Source organism: Peromyscus leucopus, chromosome 6 (genome assembly GCF_004664715.2).
Source record: "Peromyscus leucopus breed LL Stock chromosome 6, UCI_PerLeu_2.1, whole genome shotgun sequence".
Lineage (NCBI taxonomy): Eukaryota > Metazoa > Chordata > Mammalia > Rodentia > Cricetidae > Peromyscus > Peromyscus leucopus.
Genome location: NC_051068.1, coordinates 132,765,072 through 132,776,079, shown reverse-complemented (window position 1 = coordinate 132,776,079; position 11,008 = coordinate 132,765,072). Strand labels below are relative to the sequence as shown.

The 11,008-nt window shown below is 46.8% G+C and overlaps 1 protein-coding gene across 1 annotated transcript; it reads left to right on the top strand.

The window, feature by feature from the left end:
- The first annotated feature begins 8,981 nt into the window (after positions 1 to 8,981).
- Positions 8,982 to 9,565, top strand: LOC114701356 (60S ribosomal protein L29-like). The gene has a single exon (XM_037206493.1). It carries the CDS (start codon positions 9,009 to 9,011, stop codon positions 9,438 to 9,440), a length of 432 nt encoding a protein of 143 aa, XP_037062388.1. The 5' UTR covers positions 8,982 to 9,008; the 3' UTR covers positions 9,441 to 9,565.
- The last annotated feature ends 1,443 nt before the right edge of the window (positions 9,566 to 11,008 follow it).

The following is an 11,008-nucleotide window of genomic DNA, read 5'->3' as shown; positions in this document are numbered from 1 at the left end:
ACAATGGGGTCATCTGCCTACCTAAGCCCAACCCTCCTACAGAGTCTACTAACACCGCTGCCACACTAGAGACCAGGCCTCTGGCACATGGACCTTTGGAACACAACCCACATCCATCCAAGCCATCACGTTACCCCTTCAAGGCCAAACTCCTCACAACCTTCAAAGCCCTCTTGTTCTGACCTCTGCCTGACCCTCCTACTTCACCATCCTATCCCCACCCCCATCCCACTCAACGCCTCCAGCGACTTCTCTCCTTTCTCTGGGTTTCCAGGCCATCCTCTCCAGGAATGCATTCTCCCTTTATCTTATCAACACCCGCATCTCCATTGAACGTCCATCCTTCTTCCCCAGACCACTCTCCCATAGCACACACCCAGCCTCTAGTGCAATGTTGTTTGAGCACATGTTAGTACTTGCTAGCGCTAACACATTCGTTCCCACTACCTAGTACTGGACTGACTGTCTCCTGCACCCTGCTGCCTCCTAGATCGGAAGGCCTGAAAGATCTTACCTGTCTCATTTCCCAGGAATTCCAGAGCCTAGAAAAGTCTGGTCAGGGTTGGCACTCAACAAACAATAACTGAATTGAATGAAATGGATTCACCAGATAATAGGATTCTGTAAACTGCATTCTTTATCAGCTTTTCTCCTATTCATTTATTAAATATCAGAAATATATTTAATATTTAATTTAATTATTCCATAATAATTTATTTAGTATAAATAATTAAAAGTTATTAGGTGTTATGAATTGTTGTGCAGGGGGGACCCGTGAGAGTATCCTGCACGTGCAGGGAAACATGCTGGGCAGATGCAGCGGCAGGCTGGGCAGATGCCCGCCATGCAGGCATGGCATCGGCAGCAGCAGCCAGTAATTCACAACCAACCCAGACACTGCGTCCACGTGGAGAGTTTATTATAATAGAGAGTTGAAGAGAAAGATAGGAAAGAGAGAGACAGAAAGACAGAGAAGAAGAGAGAGATGGAAGGAGATGTCAAGGGTGCACAGCCTGTGGGAGGAAAGGGGGAAGAGGAGAGAGAGAGGAAGGGGAGGAGCTTTTCCTTAGAATGAGACTTTTCTGTCAGGACGCAGGGTGGCACCAAGGGGGTGGGATTTCAAGAGGTGGGTCCTAATATTAACATGGGGGCCCCAGATATGGCTAATCCCAGGCACTGTCAAACATTAAAACAAAATTAGAAACTGTCTTTAGCCAGGGCTTGAGGCAGCAGCAGCGGTGATCAGTCGTTTGAGGTCGTCCTCAGCCACACGGTCCATTCTGGGCTGCGAGACCAAGACTCAGAAACAGCAAAGCAGACCTGACTCATGAATCAGGCAGAACTGGACCCCGACCAGTGCAGTTCCATACAGAGGCAGTGAAGAGAAGCCGGGCTTTGTGGGCTGTTTGCAGAAACAAGGCAAAGGAAACATCTCATTGGTTAAATCAGAAAGCTCCAATAAGAGGTTAGCTGGTGGTTTCTGATTGGCTAAGCTGAAGTTTCCTTGTAATACAAAGTTTCGTTTCAACAGCGTCCTGATTTAGATTTATTGCTGTTGTAGTCGTGGCCTTGCTGAGAGGCAACCCAGGGCCCCACACATGTTAAACAGTGTTCCTGCCTTACAATTCAGCTCCTGGCCCACAACTGATTGTTCTAACAAGATGAATATTTATTAGTGGTCACCTTGTGTGGGTTATCAGGAGATATACACTGTTGGATAGAATGATTCTTGCCTTCTTGAAGCTTATAATCTAATGGGAAGGAAAACAAAAATTTGGGTTAACAGGGTGTAGGCAGAAGTTTCTGTCCTGCCAATAACTCCCAAGTACTCAACAGCCACTTCCCAAATTACCACACAGAGGCTTATATTAATTATAAATGCTCAGCTGGTAGCTCAGGCTTATTACTAACTAGCTTGTTTGTTTTGTGTTTTTTTGTGTTTTTTTTCTTTTGAGACAGGGTTTTCTCTGTGTAGCTTTGGAGCCTGTCCTGTATCTCACTCTGTATACCAGGCTGGACTTGAACTCACAGAGATCCGCCTGGCTCTGCCTTCCGAGTGCTGGGATTAAAGGCGTGTGCCTCCACTGCCTGGCCTACTGACTAGCTCTTACACTTAAATTAACTCTTAATTCTTATCTAAGTTTAGCCACATGGCTTGGTACCTTTTTTCAGTACAGCATTCTCATCTTGTTTCCTCTGAGTCTGGCTGGCGACTCCTGACTCTGCCTTTCTCCTTCCCATCATTTTCAGTTTGGCTTTCCTGCCTAACTTCCTGCCCAGCTACCAGCCTGTCAGCTTTTTATTAACCAGTGAGAGTAATACATATTCATAATATAGAAAAAGATTATTCCACAGGAGCAAGGGCTTCAGTTTCCTATATGAATGCTTTAAATATCATTGAATCAATTCAAGCATTTTCATTACCATTTTCATTACATGTTTGTGTGTGCATGCATGTGTGTGTATGTGTGTGCGTGCATTAGAGATGCAACTAAACATAATTATTGAAGAAACAGGTGCCCAGAAACTTTGAACAGACCAGAGCTTCTCCCTTGCCGCAGTGCTAAAGGAATTGTGTTTCAGAAAGGTGGCTGGCTTTCATATTTCAGTGTAAACAAGTTTACAAAGGAATTAAACTGCATTAGTATTCTGATCCCTTCTTAAATCAAATTATCTAAGGTTTTTGGTAAGTAATAATGAGGACTGGAATGTGGCACTGGAATGTGGGCTTTACTTCAGAAAGTTTGCTTGGTGGAGAATCTCGGTGTTTGCCCTACTCTTTATAGGCAGAAGTCTTTAAGCTACATCAAACTCAAGGGCTTAAATGAGCATAAGAAGCCGAAATGGAGCAAGTGTGTGGGATGGGGTAAGGTGGAGGGCCCAGGGGTTGTGATCCTCATTGCCTGAGAATCAGAATCTTTCTAAAACACACAATGGGCTAGGCATGGTGGCACAAGTCTTTAATTCCAGAGCTCCAAGGCAAAGGCAGGTGGATCTATGAGTTCAAGGCCAGCCTGATCTACAGATGGAGTTCCAGGACAGCCAGGGCTACCTTGAGAAACACTGTCTTGAAAAAAACCAAAACAAAAACCCCACACTGTACATGAGCACACTATACACAAAACAAGCATGGGAAGTCTCCAGTAAGATTTAAATCCCAGACCATATAGCCTGGCTCTTTTGTTCAATTCCAGGCTACTAAACCCGAAGGCAGTCTGGCAGTGGTCCACACCTAACCTAGAAGTCAGCCACCTTTGATCTTGAATGACAATCAGTGAAATTAGTGGAGTATTAAGATAAAACTAAAGAGATTGGAGGGAAGGAGGGGGAGGGGAGGGTCATCCAGAAGGGAGGAAAATGAAGGAGTTACAGGAAGGAGATGAAGAGGGAGAGAGGAGTGGTGTGTCCTCCCCCTTAGGATTCCCAGAATCGTACTTCCCCACCCCCACCGCCCCTGACTCCCTGGGCTCACCTCTAGTCCTCCAGGCGCCTCTGCCCCTCATGCCTTCCTAAGGACCTGACCTTTCCTGCGGCCCTGCACACTGATGGCCTCTAGAGTCTCCGCCTCCAACTCTTCCCTTCCTACCTTAACCAAGAGTCTGATTTCAGTTTTAGTGTGTTTGCTCTGTTTTGGTTGAGACAAGGTTTCCTGCAGCCTAGTTAGCCATGTAGCTGAGGATGACATTGAACTCTGCCTCCCAAGTGCTAGAGTTAAATATGTGCAGGCATCACCTTGTTTAGTGCAGGCATCCCCATGTCTAGTGAGGGCATCACCATGTCTAGTGAGGGCATCACCTTGTCTAGTGAGGGCATCACCATGTCTAGGGTGGGCACCATCATGTCTAGTGTGGGCATCACCATGTCTAGTTTGCTCTCCGCCCCAAGTCTTATACTGTAGCCAGACTAGCCTTGAACTCTCAGCAATCCTCCTGCCCCAGCTTCTCTAGTGCTAGGATTACAGGTGTGAGTCACTGTGCTAACTGGAAGCTTCATTTGAATCTGCTAGACTCATGGCCCTGTGGCTGGCTTCTCAATGAGAACGGCACTCAGAACGACATGACCTTTTGTTCTGTCATTGACCCTGCCTGGTTACTTAACACCCCTTTGTCTTTCTGAGTTCATTTCTGTGATTTCACATGTTTACGGTTCTGGTTGCTTTGGTTGTCTTTCTCCAAATCTGAGTAGTTCCAGAATTTAGCTTTCACTTTTTTGTTTTCTTTATGCAACCTGCCTGAAGGAACTATTGATTATGGTGATGTAATACAGTGTGACCAAATTAAAAAAAATTAAATCACACAAACAGATAAAAAATGGGTTTTGAGCCAGGTGGTGGTGGTGGCACACAGCTTTAATCCTAGCACTTGGAAAGCAGAGGCAGGTGGATCTCTGTGAGTTCCAGGCCAGCCTGGGCTACAGAGGGAGTTCTGTTGACAGCCAGGGCTACACAGAGAAATGCTGTCTCAAAAAAAGAAAGTGGGGCGGGGGAGGAAACACACACACACACACACACACACCGAAACCCTCATGGAGATGAAGGCATGAGGATCTCAGTTCGAAGTCATCCTCAGCTATCTACTGAACTCTCTTATTATCTCTGTCACCCATCAATTCAAACAGGTTGTGAATGGCACTGCTGGGACCAGAGGTATACACACATCTCTTTAGGATGCTCTCCATTATTTTGGGTCTAAAACCAAAGTGAAATGGCTGGATCATCTGGTCATTCTATCTTTGAACTCCCCCTAGGGATGCAAGCCTTCTAGAGATGGATCTAGAAAGAGAACACTGTGGCAAGACACACTTAGCAGCTGACTTTCCAGCTGTTGTGGGTGGTGTGCTGGTCAAGTAGCTGCTGCTGGCTTGGCTGTTAGAGAGAGGATGTAGGCATTTTGGGGGACTCCCTTGGAGGGTAGTGCCAGACTGGGGGTGGGGCTGAAGCTTATACAAGCTTAAGACTGTTCTGTAGGAAAAGGATGAACGGAAGTATAGAATGGCGAGGGGCTTTGTTTGTTTGGTTTTGGTTTATTAGGACAGTATCTCAAGGAGGCCAGGTTGGCCTTGAACTCACTAAGTAGCTGAGGGCAACCTTGAACCCCAAGTTCTGGGGTTATACACATGGCTCATCACTCCTAGAATTGGGGTATAGGACTCTGAAAGACTGGAAGTGGGCAGACAGATCGCAGGGGAGGAGCTAGCACAGCAGGTGTCATCTTGCTGGCCAGCAGCTCCCCCCCCCCCCCCCCCCCCGTTAGTAAAGAACTCGGGTGAGTTCTGAGTGGTAACTGGGTTTGGAGGCTAGTGCCCTCACTTTCTTAAGTGTGCCATGAGTTGGGATTCCTGGCCACTCCCCCAGCTAGATGACCGCACATATGCTGTCCAGTAGTCAAGCAAGAGGCTTAGTCACCCTGGGGCCTTACGTCCTACATAATCTGTGCGCTGAGAGGTCATGCAATTTGCGTGCAGCGTGATCACATAATCTATGCGCATGCATGGCATAGCTACGTAAACCCATATGCGCATGTGCAGGGGTGGGAATGGGGGTCGGTGGAGGAGAATCCATAAAAAGCCGTCACAGACTCCTCCCCCCTCTTCTTCCTCTCTCTCCATGCACAATCTTCCATAGGCCTAAGCACATTCCCCTCTGTTCCTTCTCCTAATAAACTCTTATAGTGGGTTTTGTTGTGCCTCCTGGCTTTCCTCGTGTGGTGAACAGTGCCGCTTAATGAATAACACAGCACCGCCTAATAGTAACTAACACCATGGGCTGTCTATGGAGAATGTAGTCACCCTCCTCTGTAGTTTCCCCTGTGTGAGAGCCAAAGTCACATTTCAAGTTTGAATTACTACTATGCCTTAGAGATCCGTGAATCGAAATGTCTCTGATCTGCAAGCCACTTGCTCAAGGACAGATAGCTCCTGAAATGCTGGAGGCTATTCTTTATGGGAGATAACAAGCCACATGTTTTCATTCCCCTAAACAAGTTTGTTTGACCCATCTGCACCGGATGTGCTTGATCACATGAGGGCAAGAGGTAAGTGATACGTTTTGAATCCCCGCTTGTTGGGTTCCTGCTGCCATGGCTGATGTAATAAGCCAAATCAAACCAAATTAATAAATCCAGGTTTAATGAGCAAAGCAATCCTGGGTGACCCTTGGGAAGGCAGCGGAAGGATCACAGGAGTAGAGTCACATGGCAAATGTGGCTACCGGGCCTTAAGTACTCAGTAGGCGTGGTCTTGAGTAGCCCCAGGGAGGGGCTGGCTTTGGGCGGGCTTCCTCTGGGGCAGGGGTCTGAAGGACAGTTCTAGGGAAGGGGCTGCTGTTTGGCTGGCTTTGAGGGGGTGGGTTTGGGGGAGAGAGAGGGGGGGGGGTTTGAGGTGAAGCTTCCACCAGAACAGTATGTAGGCAGGAAATACGTCAGGGTATATACTTGTTCATGATTGGCCCTGAGGGGAAATGAATGAATTATGGGCAACACACACACACACACACACACACACACACACACACACACACACACAGGGGTTCTCTGTATAGGCCTGGCTATGCTGGAACTCTCTTTGTAGATCAGGCTGGCCTTGAACTCACAGAGATCCACCTGCCTCTGCCTCCTAAGTGCTGGAATTAAAGGCGTGTGCCACCGTGCATGAGGCATTTTCTTAATTGTTAATTGATGGAGGAGGGCCCAGCCACTCCTGGGTAGGCAGTCCTCTAGTTCTCTATATAAGGAAAGTAGCTGAGCCAGCCAGTAAGAGCACTCCGCCATGGTGTCAGCTTCGTTCCCACCTCCAGGTCCTCCCCTAGATTCCCTGCCCTGACTCCCTTCAGTGGTGAACAGTTTCCTGAACATGTAAGGTGAAACTAACCCTTCCCTCCTCAAGATGCCTTTCTTCAGTCTTATGACAGTGTAAGGCAAATGGCTAAACGGTCTTATTAATAAAAAAAACGGAGCCAGATATTGGGGTGAAAACTGAGAGATCAGGGAATAGGACAAGCCACAGCCAACCTCACCTCACCAACTCCTCAGCCTCATGAGAGAGCTACTTCCTGTACACCCACGCCTAAATCCTTTCTGTGCCCTGCCATCTCACTTCCTCTCTCCGCCCAGCTACATCACTTCCTCTTTCTGCCCAGTTCTATCACTTCCTGTCTGTCTGTACAGACCTCCAGACCTTTATGGTTGACTAGTGTTGAAATTGAAAGGCGTGTGCCACCAGGCTTGGCTCTCTTCCAGTGTGGCCTTGAACTCACAGAGATCCAGATGAATCTCTGCCTCCTGAATGCTAGGATTAAAGGCCTGTGCAACCATTGCCCGACTTCTATGTTTACTATAGTGGCTGGCTTTTCCCATTGATCTCCATGCAAGCTTTATTTATTAGAGCACAAATAAAATATCACCACACGACAGTAACAGGCACACTAGCACACCACCTGCCCATCACTCACTGTTGAGCCTGGTTATCAGATCAAATACTACATTCAATAAGCTGCATTCAAATAAGCGTCCTTTTATTTCGTAACAGCCCTAAAGTGCAAGGACTGTAGCGGTGGCAGTAATCTCACTGCGCCAAAGAGGAGGTGGAAAGTGCTTCCTTTATAAATGCATTGTTGCCGGGCAGTGGTGGCGCACGCCTTTAATCCCAGCACTCGGGAGGCAGAGCCAGGCGGATTTCTGTGAGTTCGAGGCCAGCCTGGGCTACCAAGTGAGTTCCAGGAAAGGCACAAAGCTACACAGAGAAACCCTGTCTCAAAAAAACTAACTAAATAAATAAATAAATAATGCATTGTTACTGTTTTTAATTATGTGTGTGTAGGCATACACGTGTAAGTGCGGGTGCCAGTTCCCCCAGGAGCTGGAGTTCTCAGTGGTTGTGAGCTTCCTGAAGCAGATGCTGGTGAACCCAACTCAGGTCCTCTGGAAGAGCAGTGTGTGTTCTTAGAGCCATCCCCAGCCCTGAGTTCTTCCTTCAAATATAAACATGAATATCACATCATCACAAAGCAGGGTGACTAGAGTGCAGGGGAGACGATGTTCATAAAGAGCACAGTTGTTGTTATTCTCTTACTGTACCTAATGTGTAAATCAAACGTTATCATTGTTATCCATATGGGAAAAAGAAAAACCAGTACAGTCCATTCAGGGTCCAGTGCTATGCTGGGTTGTTTGCACCTCTGAGGGTCTTGGAATCCATGCCAGGGGGGTTAGGTAGTTGGTTATATCAACAGCATCACCTCAAGTAAGGGATGAACATTCCCCAAGGGGCACAGAAAGAAAAGTGTCTCACAAGAGTGATTTCAGCTGGTAGTTGGGTGTCACACCTGTGATCCCAGTACTTGGGAGGCTGGGGCAGGAGAATGACTTCATTTTGAGGCTAGTTCGATCTACAGAGTGAAGATCTATTTCAAATCAACAACATCCCCCAAATAAAAAAAAAATATTCCACTCCACCCCCAAACCCCCACCCCACACCCACACACAAAAGGGACTTCATAGGGTTTCTGAGTACTTGAACTTGTAGAGCAGTGGTTCTCAACCCGTGGGTCAGAAAACACAGATATTTACATTACAATTCGTAATCATAGCAAAATTACAGTTATGAAGTAGCAATGAAAATAACTTAATTGTTGGGGGTCACCGCAACATGAGGAACTGTATTAAAGGGTCCCAGCATTAGGAAGGTTGAGAAGCACCATAGAGGTTCCTACAGGATGGGGTGCCTAAAGCATGGCTGAACCCTGTGTCCCTCTTGCATGTCTCACCCTGTGCATGCCTTTTACTGGGATGCTCCTCTTTCAGGAAACTCAATTGTACATGAAGTTGAGCTGGGCACAAAGTGGATGTTTTAAATCCTCAACACTAGAGAGGTTGAAGCAGGAGGATATCTGTGAGTTAGAGGCCAGCCTGGACAACAAAAACCTTGAGCCCAAAATAAACAAAAATAAACAAAATTTTTAAAAATGAAAATGGGGGAGGCGCGCTTCGGGAGCCGCGGGTTACCGTTCCGACATGGCCAAGTCCAAGAACCACACCACACACAACCAGTCTCGAAAATGGCACAGAAATGGTATCAAGAAACCCCAGTCACAAAGATACGAATCTCTTAAGGGGGTGGACCCCAAGTTTCTGAGGAACATGCGCTTTGCCAAGAAGCACAAGAAAAGCCTGAAGAAGATGCAGGCCAGCAATGCAAAGGCAGTGAGTGCGCATGCAGAGGCCACCAAGGCCCTTGTGAAGCCCAAGGCCATTAAGCCCAAGATGCCAAAGGGCCCCAGCAGCAAGCTCAGCCGTCTCGCTTTCATGGCTCACCCCAAGCTCAGGAAGCAGATTAGAAGCTACATGGCCAAGGGTCATAGGCTCTGCCAGCCAAAACCCAAGGCTCAAACCAAGGCAGAGGCCTCAGCTCCAGCTCAGGCTCCCAAAGGTGCCCAGGCCCTGTGAAGGCCCCATAGAAAAGGTTTCTGTCTGCCAGACAGATGGACTGGTGTGACACACCTACACGCTACTTGCAGATGATCAGGACCCCATGCTGTTTTTACAAATAAACTTGAGGCAGGACCTGTTTTAAAAAAATGGAAATGGGATATTTTAATAACATATTCCATGAAACATCACCTATAAAATTTTTTTAACTGACCCCTTCCTAGCAGCTCAGACCAGATGCCAGCTACCGCACTTCCTTCCTGAGACAGGGACTGTAGTAAGCAAGGAGTGTTATGTCCTCACTGCTAGCAGGGTTATGAGGTGGGCTTAAACCATGCACTCTGGAATTTGTTGTATTTTTTTTCTCAGAAAAGCTTTCTCCCCCTGACTGTTTAAAAAAAAATTATTTAAATTCTCCAGGGACTTGAGTCATTTTTAGAAAATTATCCTACACCAGGCCTGGTTTTAAGGCATGTCCATGGAGATCTGAGGACAACCCCAGCTGTTGGTGCTCAGGTGCCAACTATCTTGGCCTCTCACTGACCTGGAGCTCAGTAATTTGACCAGGCCGCCCTGCGGTGAACTCCAGAGATTTATTTCTCTTTTCCTTTCCTGGGGAGAAAGACTAGACCTCACCCACCTTTTACAGCTTTTAAAAGGTGAGATCTAGGATTCGAACTCAGGTCCGTGTGTTTCAAGCACTTTACCAACTGAGCTACCATCCCAGCCTGGAAGAATACTTTCTAAAACAAAAAAAACAACCCCGCCCCCTTTACAGCTTTCCAATTCATAGGTTTTTGAAATGTCGCATTACAGTAAGAGTGCTTACCAAAGTGTTCTTCACATTTAAAAAGTTTCAGGGAAGATGCTCAAGATTGTCAGGCCCTCCCTGGTGACATTCTTGTTAGAATTTGGTCAGGGTTTTCTGAGTTTATCTTGACAATAAGTGAAAGGCACACTGTGAAAAGAAAGCAGATGGCTGGGCATGGTGACTCATGTCTACAATGCCAGTAATCTGAGAGGCTGAGGCAGGAGAATTGCCATGAGTTTGAAGCCAGTATGGGCTACACAGTAAGACACTCTTTTTTTTTTTCCAGAGCTGAGGACCAAACCCAGGGCCTTGCGCTTGCCAGGCAAGCGCTCTACCACTGAGCTAAATCCCCAACCCCAACACTGTCTCTTAAAATAAATAAATATAAAAGATCTGGGCATGCCAGTGCATGCCTTTAACCCTAGGCAAAGGCAGGCAGATTTCCATGAGTTCAAGGCCAGCCTAGTTGATATATCGCAGTGGTCCTCAGCCTTCCTAATGCTCCGACTCTTTAATGCAATTCCTCATGTTGTGACCCCTAACCATAAAATTATATCCTTGATGCTGGGCGGTAGTGGTGCACACCTTTAATCCCAGCACTTGAGAGGCAGAGGCAGGTGGATCTCTGTGAGTTCGAGGCCAGCCTGGTCTACAGAGTGAGTTCTGTTGACAGCCAGGGCTACACAGAGAAACTCTGCCTCAAAAAAAAAATTATATCATTGCTATACTTCATAACTGTAATTTTTGCTACTATTATGAACCATAATGTAAATAT